Here is a 25,123-nt window from a genome sequence, read left to right on the forward strand (position 1 = left end):
GAAGTATCGTATAGAGTTCCGTTCTATTATGGAAAGTTCCCAAAATATAAATAAATATCGATTGACATTTATAATTATGATCCTAATATTTCAGTATTTCGTTTTAACAGTACCATCTTCGTTCATATCCGTTACATACAACTATTTTCACTGCTCACCTCGGACTTGTCTTTACAGGGATTTAGTTACAGTTGCCAATTTTTTGGAGTTAGTCAACAACTCCTTGGGTTTCATCACGTTTTTTGTATTGGACAGAGAGTTCAGGAATAACATCAAATTATATTTTGGTTGCGAGCGTTGCTAAAATATTATATTTTGTGTTCATTATCTTAATTATTATCCATTAAGTATAACTAGCATATTATATTAGAATAACTAATTATTTCGTACATTTATATTTTATTTTTAATTAATTTATCTATAAAATATCAAATGTATATTAACCTTGAAAAACGGATTAGTTTAAATTTAGGAATAAAACTTTTATTTATTCATAAATATATATGTTTTAATTATATCGAAATTTTAATTTTCAAATATAGGAATTTTAATCGAACAGTTATTAAAAATCCATCTTTAAAAAAATTGTAGTTGAACTTCATTAATATATATTATATTCCAAAATTTTATCGTTGAAGTTTAAAAATAATATGTTGTAATCTCAATTTAATAGTAATACTTGGTACATTTGACATTAATGAACGATACTATTCTATTGGTATATAATGTTTTTATTTATTTTTATATAATTTACTATAATGAATAAGTCTAGAATACAAATACATTATATATTTTCAAAAAAAATTAGATAGGATAACAAAAATTTCTAATTCCATGAATATCGCATTGAAAAGATAGATCATGTGAATCTTATTCGAGAGTCAATTTTTTTAATAATTCAGTTATCTTTCCAATAAGTGAGATCTATATCCCCAATAGTTCTGCAAGACATCATTGGATTCCTAAAAATAATTTTATTCATGAAATAATTCTGTATTATTCTAATTAGAAATATTTAACCTAAATTCATATAGTATTTAATATAAGTCGCAAAGTAGTCATAACATAAACTTTTTTAAAGCCCATTTATAATTATAGCAATAATTTGAAAAGTTTATTGAGATATTAGTCAAGGAATATGATATAAAATTTATGCGTTTAAAATTATGGATCATGATAATTATTCAATTTTAAAGTTATACTCTTGACTTTAAAAATAAATTACATTGATTATTTATCTATTATAATTTTTAATATTTCAATTTTTCCCTTTAAACGCTCGGATTAGCATTAAATTTAAGTGAATGTATCGGAATAAACAGATTATATATTTCTATTAGAGATCTACAAATTACGACTAGACGCCTGGCTCGGGCCGGTCTATTCGGTTCTGGGTCGGGTCTAATATATTTTTAAAAATTTTGGGCAAGGTCGGGTTTTAAATTAATTATTTTTATTTCGGGTCGGGCTTTTCGCGACAAATAAAAAATTTTCGTTTAGGATCGGGTAAGGCAGGACAAATTTTTTCTAGAAAAATTTGGGCCTGGTCTGGCTTGAGACATTAGGCCCAATGCAGATCACTAATCTATATTATAATGAAATTTAGACAATTTCTTATAAACAATCATATTACCACAATTTTAGCGCTATGATTGATTTTAAAAATAAATTAAATTGATGAACTCATCTTTTTTATAGATCTATCAAAATTTTCGAAATTTACATTTTCACTTTAAACCTCAAATTAACAAATTCCTTCCTTTCTTCTAATTAATATTTTTTTTAGGTAAAAGAATATACCTAAAACCTGGCGTTAAAAAGACATCCTTCTGAATATTGAAAAATGTGTCTGTGTTATGGCATATAACCTTGGCCAAACTGCTTTTACGTATTTCCTGTAATTGTTCTGTATAAATATAAAATTATTAATAAAATGCTAAAAAATATTAAAGAGAAATTTGATTTTGATGAATGTATACTTACATGTAATATCACCAAATTTGTTTAAAATTTATATAACAAATATTAAAACCATGAGGCTGGCCGCAAGCCAAGCATTAATTAACACAACTTATTTTGAATAAACTTCATTAAACGCAATTAATATCGTAAATGGACACAATTTAGTTTTATTTTGCAACGCACGATTTTTGACATGATATATAATAATGTTATACTCTTAAACGACACAACCATCTGGTAGGATGGCAATAACCTTAGTTTTAGGCTGGCCCTATAACTATAGTGACCAAAATATAAGTAAAATAAAATAAAATCTTAAGCTAATGAAATTTACAAATTATATCTACAGTAATATTTTTATTAAAAAATTTTGAGACACAATAAAATTTTTCTTATTTTACACGCCATATTATTTAAAAAAAAATTAAATTAGGAAATAGAAATAGAAATACATAATATATAAGAAAATTATTGCCGGGGAGAAAATCCTATTTAAATAGAACCCCTGCAAAAATAATTCGCATGGAAACCCGAGTCGATTTTATTTTTTAACCTTAGGAAGATGCTTTAAATTCTTTCCTTTATTATAATGTAAAATTGAAAATCTAGAGAACTATTTTATTGGTGATTATTTTTGACATGCTGGAAATGCTTATAATATTTATAATATGAATTACATCTAAGCCTCAATCTTTCATTAATTCAATTTCTTCTATGGCAAGGTAAGCCTCACAAGGTTAAAGAGTTCAAGGATTCAGCCTTTGTATATTTTTGTTTACTTTTTATTTGGTAATGTGAATGTGAACATGTAAACCCCAAATTTTTGTTGGGCATCTAAATTTAATATGATACATTGTTAAATTTTTCCTCCTGTTTCTGACATTACCAAAAGCATATTTGTTATCAAAATATTGTAAAGTTTAAGAAAAATGCATTGCTGAAATATATTTTTTATAGATAAAAATATTAACGATTAAAGCCCTTTTCCTGTTAGCATGATTCCTCGAGTTTGATATCTAAAATCTACTGTGGATACTGTGCCTTAGAATCCTTATAAATCATAAAATATTATTATGAATATAATTATATATTCATATTAAAACATTAATTATTTAATTAGGTAATTTATCATTCCTTGAAATTTTTATGGGGCTTTATATCTGCCGATTGAGATCATCAGAGCGAGCTGGTTCGCTGCTGTTTAATTTTTTATGGCGGCGCCGTGCGTGTATAATTTTTAGAATGCTGTTTAATTTACATATTAAATTATTATGATACAAAAATTAAAATATGAATTATATTCTATTGATATAATGGAATAGTGTATATCATTTACATTTATTCTTACATCATATTTTATTTCCACGAACAATACATATTAATTATTTTTATGGACTTGCACGGTTTAAAACACCCATACAATTATGAAATAACAATTCTCTCTACTAATCATAAAGCAAGTTTTGTCTGGAAGTACTTTGGAAATCTTATTTTGAAGAATAAAAATAGTAAAAATAATGGCTGATTATATTTATTGTTAACCTTGCTTAAAATTGGGGAAAAAAGATTAGAAAGATTCTGATAAACTTAATACATTTTCACAGTAATTTATTTTTATTTTAAACTTATATTTATATATAATTTATAATAAAGTTATGAAATAAAATGTTTTAGTAAAAATATAAGTACAAGTAACCTCGGCACTTAGTTAATGTTCATATAATATCAGAAAAAAGTTAATAATAATAAATCCATTTAAAATCTAAAAAATATTTAAGCCAACACCAAGATGTAGCAACAATTGAAGAGATAAAAAATGGCTCTTAGGTTAGTATTATAGTTTATTATTATTGATTTTAAATTATTAACTGGTTTGTTAAATTATTTTATTAATCTTTATTTTGAAAGTTCAAAACAACTATATTTTTAGTTTGTTTATTGTCAGCTCTAATCTTTTTAATGTACAAATTTAATATATAATTTATTAAATTAATTATGTAAAACTTTGAAAGTCAAAACTAAATCAAATTTTTTATTTGTTTCATTCCAGCTCTAATTATTTTGATGTTTTTTAAATATCTTTTAATGTATAAAATAAATATGAAATCTAATAGAGCGAAAAATATTTAAATTCGAATTCAACATCATTGCAATTTTTAATTAGACATTTAAAACTTTTAGCTTAATAGAAATGCACAGAGTGAGATTCAAGTTTCTTATATAGGTAAAGCTCGTAAACATTCCCTTCCAAGCAACGATTATAACAATATTAGTAATCTAGAACAAGAATGCTATATTTTGCTCAGTCAACATAATATCCCAAAAAGAGCGCCTAAATAAATTATAAAAAAAATGTAATACATTGATTTATAAATTAAATTCATTAAAAAAAATCTTTTTTTAATAAATATCGTGCCGCTGCCGCCGAACAACGCCGATGAAAAAATACCGCCGCCATCGATTGCGAAATCGTCACACAGGACTAATTATAAATATAATATAGTATTATTTCATTTAAATCACCGCAATAGTATCATCTTTAAGTGCTTAGATTATCTGTCATATATTTTATATTTTTTAAATATTATTCAAAAAAATTGTAAAAATTGCCAATAGGGAGAAAAATAGGAAAATTAAAATGAAAAATAAAATAAGTCATATAATATGTATGAAACGAATATCTACATGGTTTCATGTAAATAAGTACTATAAGTTGATCTAAAACCGGACATGCTATATGGGACGAATTTGTAAAAGCAAAACCTCATAAGTATCCTCTTAGGGAAATCTTGGATACTCCTATAAAAATCCTCACATTTAATATAACTTAATAAATGTTTTAAGTAAAATATGAAGAATTAAAGTCTAATTATATTTCGAAATAACTGAGAAAGTGATATGAAATCAATATGAAACATTATGTTAATATATCAAAATTGTTTCTGACCGATCTAATTTTGGCAATATAAATCCGATAAAGATTTAATGGTTTTTCGGCCTCCCGGCTAATTTTTTTCTCGGGCCGATAAAATAATTTTTTATTACAAATCTCTAATTGAGAAGCTACAGAATGGATAAAAATGTTTTTGATATTTATATTATAAAAACAATTTGTAATAGAAAGACAAACATGCCAAGATTTATTATAAAGTTAAAATTATTTTAATTCATAAAACCTGGTGTAAATGGATATTCAACAACGCCGGGAATGTATTCATTTTCGAACCAAAATCTATCGCCAAACCTGAGTTTCCTGAACTGAATGCCCACTATGCAAGAGAAGGTTGGGCCAATCAAAGCACCTTCCATCGGCATTTCCGATATCCCGCCTATCCATAAATCAATATCGTCTACATCGCTAGAATAAATTTCAAATTTATTGAAAATTCTCAAAAAGCTATTAATTCGCAAATATTATATAATTTGTAAATAATAGGTCAAGAACTAGAAAGCAATCTGGTTACGTGGAAATAGGCACTTCAACTAATTAAAATTTTATTTCCTAGTATTCTTTTATAGAAATAGATTATTATTGAGTTGTCACTTGGAATTTTAAACCTTGACCTAGCAGTTATATAATTAATTCTTCAAACATAATTAATATTAATAAATTGAGCCAGTGGCTTCACTGGGGGGATGCTATTGGGGGTTCGAGCAGAGTTATTTAAGTAGGATGCTACTATGGTCCACTACTTTTTTTAAAGTAAAGCGGTAGCTAACAATAGCACGTTACTTTAAAAAAAACAGAGATAACAGTAGCGCACCCCTTCTTAGCAGTGGCGCGACTTTGCTACTTTAAAATTTAATGTAATAAATATATAGTATATTATAAAAAAATAATAAAATTTATTTAGAATTTAATAAGTAATTATTAAAATTATAATCTTTATTAACTTAATTTTAAAATTTATACTTCAAAAGCTGCATTATAAATCCAATGATTTAAAATATATAATGTCGCCAATAGAGAAGGACACATGCAAGAAGAATTTTGAGACAAATGATAATAATATTGAAATCTGGCTAGAATATGCTATTTTGAAATTTCCTTTTCTAAAATTTGCAAAATATTTTAATTTTAAAATAAATTATTACAAGATTTAAACTTAGAAGCATTAAAACAATGCAGCTTAACCTAATAAAAGGTATTATTTATGAATTTTAATAAAAATGAATATCTATTATTTTAAATTATGTTTATACATAAAATTTACGAGAGTTTCAAAAATATCTCAGTAATTTTTGCGTACTAGAAGTATCTACACCCAATAAATCAAACTTAATTTAGACTAAATTGATTCTATTCCCAAATCCCCCCCCCCTCACTCAAACAAAAATTCTCGAACATAATTACTCAAGAAAAATAATCATGCAGACATTTATTCCTCAAAGGGACAAAAGTTAACTAGTCAACATTTTCTAAATTAGGCAAGAAACAATTAGAAATTTAATGATACAACTTAATTTAATTAAACTAATTCCAGATCTGTAACATCTGGGTCACATCTGCCCCTTGAAAATAATAATTGTAAAATCAATTTAATAGAAAAAAAAAATAATACAAGTTTTAAGAGATTTTTGTTCTTATTTTTATTCATGGGAACTTTAGTCCGGGATAATTATGTCCGATTATTATTAACTGTTTATTAAAATATTATTAGGTCATAGTGAACAAAATATTAAAAATCTTGTATTCTCTCGATATATTTTTTTTACTAATAACGGTATAATTCCTGTATATACGAGTATGTAGGGTTTTTAAAAAGCCCGATTCGGGTCTATTTTTAAAAATGATCCGATTAAGATTTTAGAAAAAATAATTTTATGTACTCCTTGAGATTTGGCAAATAGAGATCCAACCTTTCTACCATCTATGAGCAAAATTTCTATATTTAATAATACTAATTTGGCTAAAATCTTAATTGGGTCGTTTTTAAAACTCGGCCCGAATCAGACTTTTTAACAATCCTAAAATATAGTGCAGAATAAAATTAAAATATTATTTTTGATTAATACACATTTTTCTATAGTATTAAATAGAATTTTAAATATTACAGTTTTAGATATTTTTTAGTCTATTGTTCAAAAATTTTAATTCAAAAATGTAAATTTTATCGAAATACAAAATAACTTTTTTTTCATAGATTAGAAACGTAACCAAATTTTTTTTTGAATATTTTTAAAACATTTACATTAGGTTTCCTTGAATAAAAAATTGAAAACAAATTTAGGAATGCCGTTTAATAAGTTATAAAAAGATTGGAAGCAAAGAAATTTTAATAAATATTGGTATATATGGTTAAAACATTTTAAAAAAAATACCCCTTAAGCCTCTGCAAAAAATTCTAGTGACGCCTCAGTATTAAATATTACACTCCATAATTCATACTAGGGATCTAAGGATATTTTATAAAAATTTAAAAGAGCTCAAAATAAATATCTTCGCACGAGACATTTAGCTATGATAAAATGTAAACACAATTGGGAGTGCGTTTGTAAATCTTAATCGTAACATTTAAAAAAAAATTGACCCAAATCCTTTTAACCACACTAAATCTATGGAAGCATGTTGTTCTATCTCCATTTTTTTTTAAAACAATGCGCATTATAATTTTAAAGTCATCGATGAAAATTACAAGACATCCTAATAACCAAATTTTAAAAAAACGTACATTTAACCATTTCTAAAATTGCATTTTAATATGGGACGATATACTAAGTATATAAATGCAAAACCCATAGACATAAGACATATTTGAGACTGCCTCAGGGTAAAAGTAGTCATAGGCGTCGTCCCAACTATCTAATCTGTCCATTCCGCAATACTCCCTCCAATCATTGTAAGGAGCTATTCCGTTATCCCTGGCCCTTATTATATTGAGCGACATTAGATCCATGCCTTATAATATGTTAGTGATAAAATATATCAATTATACTTCATTTAATATTTTATAAATTAGATATTTACAGGTTAAAAATTTGCAAATGTCATGATGTCAAAAAATAGTAGATAATTCAAAGTAGAAATAGAAAATTTGATATTAAGAATTGGTATGATGAGAGTTTATAAAAGAACAAATTAAAATATTACTACTTACAAATGGTGGTGGAGGGTTGGGGGAGGGGGGGGGGTCGTTAGATAGTCTGTGGATGGTAAATGAATATTTCAATTTTTATGTAAAAAAATAGAAAGTTTAAACTTCAAGTTTTTTAAAATAAATATATGTTATTTAAAACCCTATAAGAAAGAGAGATTTTTAAAGCGATAAGAAAACATGATAACGTGACATTATTACCGTAATCTAAATCTTCTGGTTGAAACAGATGATTTTTAACATCCACGGCTATATTGATATCCAGCGCTTGAGCCAATTGACTAGTCGATCCTCTCAACAAAGGATCTATTCCATGTGGATATATGTCTCCATACAGAGATTCCGGCTGAAAAAATAGTTTTCTCAAAGGTGTGGTCGAAAGATGGTAATTAAAGTGACCTACCCGAAATATGTTGGCGCTTTTTTTAAAAAAATGGTAAAGAATCATATCAAAATAGGATATTGTTAGATCATTTTATTCTATCAGAAAATATTTTTTCACTAGTTTAATCCAAATTCTTCTAAAAAATGGCATAAAAAATTTTTGAAAATTATGGTGAGACCCTAATTTTTAAAAATTATATTCAAATTATTCCTTTTTGAAATATATAAACTTCTTCCTCCCCCTTTTTCAGAAAAAATAACTGGTTATAAATGATTAGTTATAGCAATATTTTCTTAAAATTATTTCATTTGACTACCAAAATATTTTTATTGATATGTGAAAGAGAAAATTTAATTTTTTTTTTCATTTTATAATATAGTCCTCAATAGATTTTTCGTAACTCGAGGTAAAAAAGTTAGAGAGAAAAAATAACTTTTCCTGGGCTCTATTATAGAATATATTTATAAGCAACTATTCATATATTGTTTTTTATAATATCTAAAAAAAACACAGGAGTTCTAGCCGATTTCGTAAAAATGTTCGAATAGCCATAGTCTCCCCTAAATCTTTCCTACCTCCTTATTTTTTTAAAAAAAGTTTTCTTATTTTATAAATTCATTTTAAATTGTGATATGGATAGAAAAAAATGAAAAGGAAGGAAATATATTACTAATATTTTTAGGATCGATCACCCTCACGGTATTAAAGTGTTTTTAAAAAAATTTATGTGTTCAATGATTTGAGATTTCCATGAACACTAAAAGATAAATTCGTTATCAATAGAATTTTTGGTAAAATATAAATATATTATCTCAAAAAATAGATTAAAGAGGCTGGGGCTAAAAGCAGAGTAAATGAACAGACGCTTATAGCCTTTTTAATGAAATTTCAAAAGAATATGTATTTTTATAAACACACCATTTTGCCATGCATATTTTTGTAATGTATCTCTTTTTTGTATTTTTTGCCCTTATATTTTTTTTAAATTTCCATTTTGACCTAAATATTATATCCCAAGTTCTGAAATTATAAGAAAGAATGAAAAAGAGTTTAATTTATAGGCTAAGCGCATTGTTAAAAAATTACTATTATATTTATTCTGGAAATGTATATAAAATATCTATATTAAAAGAGTCCGCCGTTTAACCCCAAACTGCTCTTGAAAGAATTATTTTGTAACCTAATCTACAGGGCTTGTTATATTATATTATTATTTCATTTATTTAATATTAATTAAAATTTCTATTATTTTTTATAAAATATACTTCAATAAGGAATGAGAGAACCTAAAGGCAGCAGAGCTGAAGGCATTAATGGTAGTGGCATCTTCATTCTCATCGTAGCCATTAAAATAACCAGAGTCGGCCAAAACAAGTTTATGTTTAACCAGGTTTTGCTCACCAAAAAATTTTGGTAAATATTCTTTGTAAGCTATGTATTGCATCATTGCCCCTACTATCCTCCTGACTTCTTCAAATCTTAAATTTTGTTATATTATAAAAAGTTACAAATGCATTTTAATCTTTTATATTTTAGTATGATAATTTCTAAAAGTTTTCGTAAATCGATGTTAAATTTTTATCAATAAACTTATATAGGGGAAGAAAAAGTTAGGTATCATCTCCACCTATTCTTAGACCGTTAATCGAGAATTACTATAATATATCTTCTATAGAAAAATTTTTGATAATTTCTAAACACAAGGTGTGAAATACATTTATAAATCGCTTCACATATATAATTAATCAAACTATAAAGTAACATATTGGGCACTGTCAAATACACTATGATAGAGAAACATTTTGTTTATAACAAAAAAAGTAAAAGAAAAAAGAGAGAAGAAATGAATTAGGTTGGCTCCAATGTACCTTTAATTCTTACTGGATTCATAGTAGGATCGATCTAACACGATTAAACATCTGATCGATTTTTAATTTATGTTTATGAGATCAATATCTTTATTAATATTAATTATATTTTTAATTTTATTCATGATAATAATCTGATTTTAATTAAATAAAAATTGATTTTAATAAAAAAAAATTGATTTTCATTAAAAAAATTTGAAATCGCTTAACTGTTAAATAATCCCACTTTTCAGTCTAAAAGAAATGTTTTTTTTAAATTACAATTTATCGTCATTCCAATCCGGATTTATGATTGACATTTCACGTACTAATCTGTTATGTTCGCGAAAGAATATTGTGTGGATAGTGGTTAATGGTAGGTTTTCGTTGCTTCGCATTTCACCTATTAAAAATATTACTATATTTATTAGTATTTTTTATTTTTTTAAAAAAAGTTATCAGATTATGTTGTCATTATATCTTTCTCACCTGTAATAATTTACTAAAGATTGAGTTAATGGAATCGTAATAATAGAATATAAATGAAATCATTAGGCTGGGTGGAAGTCTGCTTCTAAGTCCTTAAGAGAGTCTAAGGGAAAATTCAAATTTTCTTGTAGTGATTTTATTTATATTAAAGGGATATTTGAATTTGTTTATTATATGAAATGATGACATAATCATTTTTTTTAACTTTGATAAATTGAAGAGAGAGATATGTATTTAATAAATGAAATGTTATTTCTTACTTTTTAACTGGTGTTGTTAAACAGTTCGTTTTAGGCCGATTTTTTAAAAAAAGGCAAACTTAAATAAGATATTACGCAAGCCTGAAGATTTTTCACATAAATGATATTTTGACGTCTATTAACGAAATCTCAAGACTTAGGTAATATTTTTCTGCTAAAATATTGAGTTAGCCGATTTTCCTTTTAACAACACTATTTTTAACGAATATTATGACATATTGCTTAAGTAATTGTTTAATCCCTTTCTTCTACTTTTTGAAGGTACATGAACCTACGTCTAACTGAAAAGAAGGAAAATGAAGACCTAACTTTCAAATGAATTATTAACTATATTATTTTAAATATTATTTTATTATTAACCTGCCATAAAGCATGGGTGCTTCCTAACGCTCTGAATAAGGCATTCTTCTATCACAGTACCATTTGACAAAGGCATTAAATCCTTTTTGCTTGGGTCAAATGGATGCCGTTGCGTCTTGAGTAGACCTTTATAAAAAAATTATTTATAACTCGGCATTGCATCATTTATTTTTTTTAAAAAACTTTTTTTAAATTTATAATTAATTTAATTAATTTGAAATTAAATTATTTTAGCACTTGAGCTGTGCCAATATTAAATATCGGATAGGAGCCTGTATTTTAAAAAATAGATCCTTTACGATCCGATACTTTATTTTGGGTTATTTTATAATTGTATATATAAATATACAATAATAATATTAATCTTATATTAATAAAAATAATCAAATTTAATTTTTATAATGTTTTAAAAAAATCGAATTATTTTATAGTTTAAGCTAAAATTTGATATTATTTTTGCTATATTATATGCAAAAGAAAAGGATTTAAATAAATCTTACACGTCATATCTAGCAAGTGTTAGGCTGTTCTAGCCGACTTTTGAAAGCAGACAACCCAAAATTTTGGCCAAAAGTAAATAACCCAAGTTTAAATATTTTGCTCACAGATAACAGTAAGATTTGGACATCTGTGGGCAAGATCACGAGGTTTAGATAATAATGACCAAAATCTTGATTTGGGAAAAAATATTTTATTTAACATTGATTTAAGAATAGATGATTAATAAATATAAATATTGGATCGGTATCGATTATAATCAATTTTATAGCAAATCGAATTAGATTAGTAAAAAAATTTGTGATTTAGCAGAGCCCTATTGGCACATAATATTTTAAGTATTTTTCCGTAAATACAATTTCCATTTTTTCGATCCAAAATTTTATTTAAAATATAGTTTGTCTGCCATTGAGGGTTTATTTCTTTTTTTTAAATTTTTATTTATTCGGGGATAAAATTAATTTATTTATGTTTTGTTTTCATTAGAAGTTAATTTTTGTAAAATTATCTTATGAAAGATAAGATATTTGCTTAACAATTTTATTTATAAAACCGATATTAAATTATTTACCGAAACCTAACCTGAACCATCCAAATATTTGTCACCCGACATACCGAACTTCTAAAAAGATCTGTGAACCGATTTTGATCTTTTTATCAACTTTATAAAGATTTACTAATCAGTCAATTTAGACTGGTCCAGTATCACTTTCGAACCGTTAAGCATAACGGTTCGGTTTGTTCCGGTTTTTAGTTTAAACTTTTATAAAGGTTTTGTTCCATTTCGGTTTTTTAAAAAAAATTCATATCAGTTCGGTTAGGTTTATAATTTATAACGGTTCTTTTCGGTTTGTTCCGGTTTTTATAAATTAGACATAAAAAAACATTAATTATTAACCATGTATATATTAATTTTAGAGAAAAATCTTTTTAATTTATAATTTCTTATTTAATTTAACCATGATTATCTAATAATATTTTTATTAAGCTTAGTAATTATAAATTAGACAAATTAATTTTTTTTATTTCATAAATAAATAAGATAAAAACAAACATGCGTAAATACAATGATGAATAAAATAACGCATAAATATAATAAAATGTATACTAACGGATAACTAAAATATTTTCTAATATTTCAGGATTTAATTTAGTTCTCTGCGCAGAGAGTATAAACTTAAGGCTAGAAAATGCTCTTTCTACGGATACCTAAGTTGCTGGAACTGCTAGCACAGTTATAGCTAACTTATAAAGTTCTGGCATACTATTCTTTACATTTTCAAAATAATTCAAAAGATTAGTATCTTTTTCTAATCTCTCTATATTATCAAATGACCGAATTATATAATCTATTTCAATTTTCTATGCCCTGAGAATTATTCTTATTAAGACTTTCATGCGACTTTAATAAATCTTCAAAATCATCATCTAAATTATCTTTCGAATATGAACATGTAGGCATAGTATTTAGAATTTCAATATTCTGATTATTTAGACTTTGTATCAAGTTCCAAGTTTTACAAAAATGTTTTCTGGAGATCTCTCTTTCTTCAAATGTTAAAAATATTATTTTAATAATAAATAATTTATAATGACTTAAATGAAAATTAGAATTCTGAATTTAAAAAAATAATATGATTATAAATAAAAAATTATTATATCATTAAAATATTGCTGACCATTTTATTTATTGTCATTTAAATTCTATGATCCAAGTTTTTATAATGAGATAAAAAATAAACTATAAAAATGAATGTAAAAAGTATTTGATTTCTATTAGATGTTAGTTATTGATAGTAGAATTATTTAATTTTTCCTAAATTATTAGCAAGTAATTATTATAAAAGCTTATTAATAACTTATATATATAAACTTGTTAATTTAGCCAAGAATAATTATGTGTGATTTTAAGATATCTTATCTAATTAACAGATAATTTGCCTAATCTCTAATAAAATAAGTATTTTAAGAAAAAAACAATAAACTTGGTATTGATTGATATATAATGTTGATAATATAAAAATATTTAATTTGATAAGAAATCACCAATTTAAAAAATGCCCACGAAAAATTAAATTTCAAATTTAGGTTAATAATTTAAAATTAATTATTTTTTAAAACCGTTCTCTTTTTATATTTTCTTTATAACGGTTCGGTTAAGGTTACGGTTCAGAAAATCATAACGGATCATTCCTATTTGGCGGTTTGGTTCAGTTCGGTTCGAAACCCTGAGTATCAGTCATCGTTTTTATGTTTTTTGCAATATCTGAAGGTGCCAGCTCCCAGGTTAGCTTATAAAAGTGTTCTCATATTTAAAAAAAAACATTATAGTTTCCATTAAAGATATAATTTGATTAGGAGACACTTACAAATATTTTAATTGTATAAGCGTCATTTGTATTTCCTTATGCATTAAATAAAATAGACATTCGTTGCTTTATGCATAATTATAAATAATTTGATATGCTTATATCAATACAATTCTAAAGAAAATTTGATTACGAAAGTTCAGATTTGTTTTTAAAGGTTCATTTATTAATTCTTACTAACCGATATTTATTATGGCTCGGATTCCCTGACTATATCTTCAAATATTTTATTTAAATTTATATAAAAAAGTTTCAAAATTTGTTTTTTTTACAAGAATTTAAAATAAATATTAATTATACCATTTTGGTAAAGTCGAACATTTTCGGCTTCCTTGATTGTGTTTCCGTAGACTGTTGACGCATCGATGTAATTCGACAATTGATTGACCTGTTCCCTTACACCTTTTATTTAAAAAAAATGCTTATCGATAATTTGGATTTTACGGTTTTAAAAGATCTTTAAGCTTTCTAAATATTTTAAATATATTTGACTTTCTAGTTGAGATTCAGTAAAAAAAAACTCCAATTTAATAAGTATTGTTTATGTCTAATCTTTCTTTAAAAATGACTTTATTTGCTTCAATCATAAAAAAAAAGGAGAATAACAACCGATCTAGTTTATTAAAAAAAAGGCTGACATAATTCCAGTTATTTAATCATCTTAAATTAATTCCACCTAAATAATATAGGGGAAATGTGCCATAAACGGCCATGGTTGAGGACTGGCCACCACCCTTTAACTTTTGTCAAAATGTGTTTATTTATGATATGTACCTTACCTAAGTTCATTTATTGAATATAGCAATTCAATAAAAAAATATTTCAAATAAACTGTTTTTAGTACCTCTTTCTGGAAAAATCACCTTACACATTTTTTTGTTTGGTGAAAATATTACTAATTTAGATTATTGATATTTTATATATATATTATCATTAGGCATTTAGCATTTTTCACACAAAAAATTAGACTTTAAAAGCTTTATTTAATAGACATATAAGGCGTTTAATAATAATACTCATTCACATATTCATATTAAAATAAAAAGCTCTTGCAAAACAACATTTGGTGAAATAAAATGATGAACAAGCTTAAGAATGTTTAGTAAAATGATAATTAAGATATTAATTTATAATATTATCATTAAATAGATGCGGTAATAAATTGAGATTTTAATACTAATTAAATTAGTGTATAATTAATTTTTTATATAACTAAAAAATGTAGAAATATCAATATAAGTCTTTTACAAGTATTTCATATTGTATTATTTTATATTTACAATAAAATTCTTAAATAATATATTATGGCCAATTAACACATAGTATATGGCCAGTCAATACATACTATGTTTTGACTGGCCAGAAAAACAACTTTCACATAATCTCATCTAGCTCATAAACTATTAGACATATAGCTTTGATTCTAATTTTATTTTAAAGATTAATATTTAGGCTACACATTGATATAAAATTTGTTTGGTTAAACATAAATTTTAATACCTTTTTTTCAAAAAAGCAAAAACATGGCCATTCATGCCACATTTCCTAAAATAAAATCTAATCTTATTCAGGGCTCTATAATATATACCTAAATTGCAAGAAAGACCAACTCCAGGCAAAGATCTTACCGCTTCCATACATCGGACTCCATAATAACTATAAAACGGGTCATCAACGGGTAAATTCAAGCCATAACAATATGGATGCATTTTTTTTCTAGATTCTCGATCTTTTGGATTATGTTTCTTCTCATCTAAACAACACTTTAATCTAGGGTATTTAAAACCTTTTTAAATATAGATATTCTTTTATAAATATTCAATTATTTAGGTTATTAAATAGTAAAAGATATTGGGACTAAATAACAGGTAGGTTAAAACAGATATTGTTCATAACCTCAATTTTAGATAGAACAAATATCTTTATAGGGCCCACGTGGCTTTATAAAAAATGTCCTCTTTTGAGCAAAAATATTTTTCTTTTTTTGTCTCTAGTTAAAAATAATTTAGAAAATTGATTATAATAGATATACCAGATCCAAAAATATCCAAATAATTTTCAAAAGTTTTTACCTCATTTATAAACGATTCTAAAATTATACGTTGACTAAGAGGTCATTGGACAAAGCAACAAGTGTAAAATTAAATATAAAAATTTTTCTGCCTACGTAATATACGGAGGAATCATATAGCTGACAACTTTATTTTTAATTGTTATTATAAATATAGACCTGTAGGCACGGGAAACAATGTTAAATCATGGTCTATAAGTTGACCAAAAGTTGTCATCATGACAGTTAGCTCTGTATGGGGTAGAAACTGCGTAGGCAAGCATAATGTACTTATCATTCTTGCATTTGGTAATTCGCCACCATTTTTAGCTCTCCTGATTTCGCTGACACCTTATTTTTAATGTTTTTAGTAACAATTAATAAATCGCTTAAAATATGACCGAAAAAAGAAATTAAACTAATATCGATGATAAAAACTATCTTTAAATTCTTACTATATAATATAAATATTTCAAATAACCATTTTGATTCTTATATTTTTTCTGAGACCTTCTATCAGTGTTGTTAAATCAACGCGTTAATTTTTGTAGCTTTAGCGATAGCCCATTACTTTTTTTAGGTCATGTGTATATAAACAATAAATTAGGGCACTACTGTTAAATCTGCGAGGTCATGTGATTATAAACAATACATTTAAATAAATCAGGTGTGCTAATGTCAATTTCCTTGAGTGACGACTTTATTTTTTTCATATTTATTTTATCTGAATTAGTCAAATAATTATACTTTTCTAATAGTTTTGTAGGCATCATTTTGAAAAACGTTTTTTTATTTAAATATTTTAACGCCACCTTAAAAGATAGGAGATATTTTATCGTGCGATATTAATGAATCAATACTTTGTTATAATTAATAAAGACGTCCATATGATAATATATTAACAAAATAGAAACCATATGGTTAGTTTTAAAATATACCGCTAGTCATACAATCCACAAAAACCCAAAATAAGCTTATCTATCTTGAGAAAAAAAACTTTTATCAAAACGGGATATAATACTTTTATATAATAAATAATTAAAGGTAATATCTAAAATAAAACCATCGTTGTAAACAGCGGGAAGCAATCTCTGGGGCGGCAATTCCGCCATTCCCCAAGTTGGATGTTTGAGGTTATTGCAATGCCCTTCTATTGTCCTGTAATATATGGGACAGCTTCCTCTATTGGCTATCTCTTTTCTTAAGGGGCAGGAGTCTAAGAAGGTTCCAGACACGTCAACCCTTTCCAAGTAGCGTGTTATTTCTTGAGGACTGTAATTTAGCTGTCTTTGTGTGGAATATAAAAATAAATGTTAATTTTTCTAATGATAAAAGATTGAAAATTAAATTTGATTTTTCAGAGATAGTCACTATATTTTCATATATATAAATACTAAAAGGTGTAAAAGTTTTCTTAATTAAATTTAAATGAGTTTGAGAAACTTTGAGGTGGTGTAAGATTTCATAGCCATCTTTTGCTTAAATTGTAATTAAAATTTTATAAATATAAATGTCTCGCTTCGGTATCCGCCTACCATTCGGAGTTTTTTTTAAATATTTATCTTTCTTTTATATTTTGAAAAATAGTGTAAATACTCATTTTTTTACCGTTACTTATATAAATAAATGGGCCAAAATTTTCATATTCAGAATATTTTTCCCCAATTTTTATTTATTTGAAGGTTAGTAGAAAGGGTAGGTATCAATTTTCATTTGTTTAAACATGATATTAAAACATGTGAATTTAGTATATTAGGGCTTTTTCTCAGTTTATGTTTAATTCCTCTAAATTGTTAAAATTGCCGTGGGAATTTAGTGGTTTTTTTGTATAGTGGAGGTATCATCTTAAAAGGGTAAAGAAAAAAACATTTATTTATAAATGAAAATATATATTCTATCTAAAATTTATGAATTCTTTCTTACAAAGCACTTAGTAGGTTGGTTTATTAGTTAATTTCATTTTTCTGTAAAAAAATTAATTAAAGGGCTATAAAATTTGAAAGAGTAGAGTCATCACTGTTTATAAATATTTTATTCGAAAAATTCAAATTCGACCATAATTAACTAGAATTCTATCGATTAAAAATTTATTTAACTAATTTTTCCTTTAAAGCCTAAGAAATCCTTAAGGATTTCGATTAAATTATTTTAATATAATATTGTAGGCTTGATAGTAATTATATGCCATTTTATTAGATGATGTGTACATTGAAGGTCTAATAAACCTAATATTGTGCCATATATCAAAAGTTTTACAAAAAAATATAATGATATTATTATACATTATTTAATTTCTTCAGAGCCAAGAAGCTCTGTTATCTATTTAGGAATACGCATTATACAATTTGATAGAATTAAATCTATAATCATAATAATGTTGTAAATTTTAAAAAAACCTTTAATTTAATTTTTCACTATCTCACACGTGATTTGAGCCAACTCTCTAAAAGAAATCTGTGAATTGTATCACAATACAATCCTAAGTTAATCTTTAAGAAATAACATATTGATCCATATTTTGATTTTACATTAATTTTTCGGCTATTTGCAAGGATGCGTATTCTTTTATGATAGCATATTTCGAATATTTAACGAATCTGTTTGTAGGAGGTCTATAATAACCTGTCAAATGAGGAGCTTCGACGACTTTAAAAATTTTTTTAAAAAAAATGGAAATTACAATAAGAAAACAAATAAGGCAAAACATAAATTAGAATTTGATATCTTCACGGCCAAACGTGAAAGAGCGGTAATTTGAACAAAATTTTTTTTCGGATCGGGCCGGAAACTGGGCGGGAATTTCGCAAAGAATATTAAGCATAGAATTATGGGCTAATGTAATTAATGTTTTTTCTTGCATTCAAAAATTATTAGGGACTTGGACAACTTGCATAAAAACACTTCACTAGATGAGCTGAGAAACCTGTATAGAATATTATTCCTGGTAGGGCAAAACCTTATAAAAGCCCGTTCATAAATATACACAGGGGTATTCAAACAATATATATATATATATCCAAGAAAGAGTAAATTATCTCTTCTAATTTAATTCTAATGTAAAAATAATATTTTTCGCATTAGGGTAAATATAAATTTATTTAGTCATGGCTAATGACAGAGCCCTTAATACTTTTATACATTCTTTTGCTACAATCATAAAGGCTATCATTTTTGGGGAATCTTAAACAAAAATGATCTATTTTCTATACGTGATTCTTTGAATTATAAATTACTGTATATAGACCTGTTTATATGATTTAAAATGATTCTCTAATAAGGATGATAATAAGCTTAGCAAAATTTGATCAAATTAGAATAATAGATTCCTATAAAGTTAAAAAAAGTTCTAAAGATAGAACCTTAAAATTTATCGAAAATATATTAATCATTTAAAAAAACAAAATATATAAATTTATCTTGGAGGGAGGAAATTTCTATCCTATAAATTTTTTAAAAAAATTTATTTTTTACATTAAACTAGTATTGTTAAAATGACCCAATTAAGATTTAGCCAAAATAATATTATGGGAGCCTCAAGATTTGGTAAATGGAGGTCCAAACTTTTCTACCACTTATTCCAGGCTTATATAATATTGTTTGGGCTAAAATATTAATTGGGCAGTTTAACAATACTACATCAAACATTTGTATTCTAGTTGGAATAACATTGTAATTGATATTTTAAGAAAGATACAATTGGCTGTTTTCTATTCATGACAAATTATGCAAAAATATTTACCCTATCAATAACACACAAACAAAGATGATAAAATTTTAAAACACTCCAAAAATTTAAGATAATAAGATTTTGAGTATAATGTATAGACAAAATTGAGATTTATTCTTTTAAATAATATTGTATAGTTTTATTATTATTACATTGTTATATCATTTCTCCATTTTGTAATTTTAGAGGCAATAAATAATTTAAAAAAAATTAACAAATGGATTAATCTTTTTCAAAGTTAGTTCTAGTCTATATTTATAATTTAATCATATTATTTACATAATACAAAAAAATTGATTTAAATTTTCCATTTAAAAATAACTTTAAGCATAACTAGAATAGAAATATATAGTAATATTAATATTTTTGAATTAGAAGATTATGAATTTGATTAAAATATTTTGATAATCGAAAATCGCGAATGTATTTTGGCCAAAACATTATCACCAATGCATTATATCGAATGTATTACCAATATTATCGCCAATCCAATACAATAAATTTATTAGCCTAAAAGCTTTATAGCAAATATATTACCGCGATAACATTATCGCGAATGAGTTAGAATGCATTATCGTGAAATGAATACCAGTGAATGCAATATCATAAAATATTGCCGGAAATATAATATCGTGATTTATTTATACTCGACAAATGGTTTATATAACTAATGTAAAGTATTAAAATTCCTTTGCTATTTGTACATTATATCTATTAAGTAATATGGTTCATCAATTAATATATTTTTATTTTTGAGATATTTCTGAAACTATCATATTTAGTTATTTAGGAATCCATAATATTTTTTTTACCGCACATTTTTTTCTCTAAAAAATTTATACAAACAGTCACTTGCTTTCTAATTAGAATATGAAAAAACAAATATGATCATCTTTTCGCCCAAATTTTGAGAAAAAAATCTTATCACAAAAATAACCAAAATTAAAATTTTTTTTTTAAGAAAATCAAAATTATCTTTAAAAAATTTATGATTTTATCAAGAAAGATTTTTTGTGCATACAATCACAAAATATTTAGTTACAAAAGATTTTTTATAACAAAGATTTATTACTCTTTTTAGCAATTCTAAAAAGAAATTTTCATTAAAAAAATTTTTTTATTTTGAAAAGCAGTTTAAACTCTGATTCAAACCAAGGTCTAATTTTTTAAAAAGAACTAGATAAATGGGTGGATCTGCAAAAAGACCGATCAAACTCAGAGAATCTTTTTTTTTCGCTTGCGACAAAGGGCTGCTACAGCAATTACATTTTAAAATAATTTATTCTCACTATAATACAATTGAAAACATCACTTAGTAAATAACAACGTTATTACAACGCGTTACCCTGCAATCACATTTAACGCGAGTTCTCGGCGAAGTAAGATTATGATATAATTATAATATTTTACATTTCCCTTTATTATCAAAGTCTATAAAAGTAAAAAAGGAGAAAAAGTTTGATAAGAACATTCTTTTCTCCCCTCCCTAGATATACCACTAATATGGCTACTAATATAGAATGCAATAATGAAAGATCTATAATTATAAATATATCCAATAGTGATCTGCATCGGGCCTAATTTTTCAAGCCCGGCCTGAATTTTTTTTAAAAAATTTACCGGCCCGGCCAGGCCCGAATTTATTTAAATAAGAAATTAATTTTTATAATTACTTAAAATAAATGACATATGTTATATAGCGTTTTAGTTTCAATAAATTAAATCAAAAATTTTTATTTTACATAAAAAATTCAATATAAAATTGATAAATTTAGATATATTTAATAAAATTCCCAAGGTCCGACCCGACCCGGCCCGAAATTTTTTTAAAAATATTAGGCCCGGCCCGGCCCAAACCGGATTATTTCAAATAGAATTAGGCCCGGGCCGGGGACGGGCCGGGCCTAACTTTGCAAAGATCTCTAATATCCAATCAATTTTGAAAAAGTCAGATGAAATATGATTTAAAATTAAATTATTTGTCTTTCAATATGAATAGGAAAACCAAATTAATAGTTAGCTACTACGGAAATTATACCTTAAAATCACACTTCAAAGGGTACAGAAGAGGAGATCATGCTATATCATGTTTTATAAATTTATCTTATGACAACAAATTCTGTTGAGTTCTTTATTTTTAATTTTGATATGCAATGGGTTTTGCATTTTTTAACTAAACTATATTTTTTAAGGAGTAGTTAAATATTTAATGTAAAATTCTGTCTTTCCTTAAGGTAGAAAAAGGAATCGGTAGGAACAGGAACCTAAAACCTGATTAGATTAAATGAATGAATGTTGGAATGTAAAAGTATAACGTGGACTATAATACACTACAAATATTTCAAAAATTTGGTTATGGTTTAGGTCTATAAAAAATAAAGGCTACGGTTTCAAAAAAAATATATAAAGGTCAATTACGGTTTAGAATTTATTTTCTTTATATTAAAAATTAAAAAATACAGAATTGCACTACATAAAAAACGTAAAATATATTTTTCAAGAATTTTAAATAACATACAACAATATATAAATTCTTGTAGTTTTCATAATAGAAAATAAATACATCTTTAAGTTAATTGGCAAAAAAATATGATTAGAATGTGTAAAGTGTAAATACACCTTTTCCAAAGGTTGTAATTTATTTTCAAGCGTTGTGAGAATAAAATAAACTTTAATGTAGAAAACACCCTTTTAATTTAAAGTTAGAGGAGGGACTGCGAGCACTGTTGTTGCCAATTGAAAATTCAGGCATTTATATTTTTGACCTCTCAATAAGCCATCAAATATTCTTTTTAGGGATTTTTTTTTCAAATTACCACAAGAATAAATAAATCGTTTCTTTTTCTCAATTCCTGAGTCACCTTTAGATATAATTTATCGAGATAATTGCAAGTTTTCAATTTAATCATCAGCGATTACATGAATTAAGATAAGAGAAATAAGGTATTCAATTTATTATGATGCTATATACTTTTTCTTATTCTGTTGTGGTGAGCTTTGGGCCTATCTTTTTGATTAAGCGATAAAAATACTTATATACAAATCTATTATCAAAATATTGTCTAAATTAAGAGACGATAAAACATAAAGATTTATAAAATAAATTTATTTGAGAGGAGAAGATATTTTGAATTTAACTGTGCTTTGATACATGTTCAATTTATAAAAGGATGCTTAGCTTATTTAGATAAATATTGAATTTTTTTTTAAAAATACTAATCCTTCCTTATTTCCTTATACTAATACAGCCCTCTCCCTATATCATACTCTCAAAACACCCAAATAATAAGATTCTACTTTATATCTAAAAATTATCCGAAGTACTATCTATCTGCGCCTCTGCGATAAGGATCGATCTTCGTCTTGTTCATTTTGGTCCGAGTACAACCCAAAATTTATTTTATTTTTAGGCATGGCGATTTTTTATTCTAGGCCTGTCCTCTGCCTGTCCAAGTTTCATTTGGAAAATATATTTAAACACATTTTTTATGCAATAAAATAAAATAAAAATTTAATTGTTTTAACCTAAACCAGAAAAATCATTTTATTTTATTGCTTGAATTGCAATATATTTTCAGTTATAAAAAAAGAAGGCTAAGGCCCGACTTTATTTTTAAAACTGTTATTAGGCCTGAGCCCTATTCAGGCCCATTTTAAATCCCTTGGTCTGGCTAATAATTGCTGTAATTCATTTGCGATGATGCATTCACGATATTGGATTTACAATAATACTTGCGGAAAGATATAGGCAAAAAAAAGTATTCGTCATAATATTTTCCCATAATGCATTCTCATTAATGTTTTCATTGTAATACAATATCTAATATGAATTAACGATAATGCTTTTGCGGTAATACATTCTCAATAATATTTTTGCATTAATACATTCGCGTAAACTGATTAGAAGCTATTCGTTTGACCTATTTAGGATATCGTAACAATGATCACTTACATATACCTTTTTTGATACTAATAACCCGAAATAGGGGAAACTATTATCTTCTATATTGCCTTTGATCAGTCTATGTATATTATAAGTGTATGAATATGATAAGTTCTAGTTTATTACGATTTCTTGATTTTTTTAAGCATTTTTATCTCGGATTTAATTTTAATTCCCTAAAGCGCCAGTTTGCATATTATAATAATAGGTGTATATTATTTTACCCAAATCGTAGGTTCCTCTGGACCACTCACGTTCTAAGTCATTATAATACTTCACACCATCCTTAACCGCCTTGACAACCTCGTCCTTGGAAATGAGCTGGCATTCCAAATTTATGGCGAAAATCATAATTACCGAGTATTTTATTGTAAAATAATACAAGAGGCATGATAAACGAATGTCGAAACATTTTGCTGAAATCATTCTGAAGTTTTGAGAAAATGAATTATGAAATAAGATGAAATTTCTTCACCTATTTTAATTTTCATTTAATAGAATATACAATTTTCCTATGGTTTTTTTAAGCAAATTTAATTATATTTCTAGCCTTTACAATCTCACGGGGCTCAAAAGTTTTTTTTAAAATTATTTATAAAATGATTTAAAAATTTAAATTTTTGAGCCCCTATGCATCTTCCCCCAATAGTGTTACTACTGGATATTTCAAAATTTAACAAATTATAGCTTTAAAAAGAAAAATAGAATAAAAAATATTTAAAAATAATATTTTAATTTCATTATAATATTTATAACATAATAAGGTCAAATCCTATTCATTAGAATCTTTCCTTATTTTAATTCTTGAGGCTTTTACCCACTGATATTAATATAGCCTAGACTGACTATTCAGCTTTAAATATCCATTAAATTGAAAGTCGTAAGATGGGGGTATAGAAAAATTATGTAATAAATATTTATTGGATATAATATATGTATATAGCACAATAATTAATGTTATAAAAAGTGTTGTTTTTAAGGAAAAAATTAATTAAAAAATTTTTGTAAGTATATGTATTATAGAGAATAATAATAGGTAACAATTGGTCTTGCTAAAAGTTATTTTTGGAAAGTGAGTAGTTACCGTTGCTAGTTACATTCTTAAAAAGTAACCCGTTAAGTTAGTGTCTACATTATT

At 25.5% G+C, this 25,123-nt stretch overlaps 1 protein-coding gene across 4 annotated transcripts in view; it reads right to left on the reverse strand.

The window, feature by feature from the left end:
* Positions 1-832: 832 nt before the first annotated feature.
* LOC135930994 (peroxidase-like) overlaps positions 833-25,123 on the reverse strand; it is a 28,321-nt gene continuing 4,030 nt past the window's right edge. For 2 of the 4 annotated variants that reach the window (XM_065467831.1, XM_065467832.1), the window contains exons 2-15: positions 24,210-24,412; positions 18,844-18,961; positions 17,379-17,602; positions 16,496-16,666; positions 15,854-16,051; positions 14,566-14,667; positions 11,399-11,524; positions 10,572-10,692; positions 9,708-9,920; positions 8,259-8,476; positions 7,699-7,861; positions 5,139-5,320; positions 1,801-1,906; positions 833-962 (exon numbers count right to left, since the gene is read on the reverse strand). In XM_065467831.1, the coding sequence (XP_065323903.1) occupies positions 899-962; positions 1,801-1,906; positions 5,139-5,320; positions 7,699-7,861; positions 8,259-8,476; positions 9,708-9,920; positions 10,572-10,692; positions 11,399-11,524; positions 14,566-14,667; positions 15,854-16,051; positions 16,496-16,666; positions 17,379-17,602; positions 18,844-18,961; positions 24,210-24,411 (2,208 nt within the window). In that variant the 5' untranslated portion in view covers position 24,412 and the 3' untranslated portion in view covers positions 833-898. Of the gene's footprint in view, positions 963-1,800; positions 1,907-4,298; positions 4,519-5,138; positions 5,321-7,698; positions 7,862-8,258; positions 8,477-9,707; positions 9,921-10,571; positions 10,693-11,398; positions 11,525-14,565; positions 14,668-15,853; positions 16,052-16,495; positions 16,667-17,378; positions 17,603-18,843; positions 18,962-24,209; positions 24,445-25,123 lie in introns of those variants that run through there. The other 2 variants (XM_065467830.1, XM_065467833.1) reach the window with 2 other exon arrangements.

This window comes from Gordionus sp. m RMFG-2023, chromosome 1 (assembly GCF_954871325.1).
Source record: "Gordionus sp. m RMFG-2023 chromosome 1, tfGorSpeb1-WG-v2, whole genome shotgun sequence".
NCBI lineage: Eukaryota > Metazoa > Nematomorpha > Gordioida > Chordodea > Parachordodidae > Gordionus > Gordionus sp. m RMFG-2023.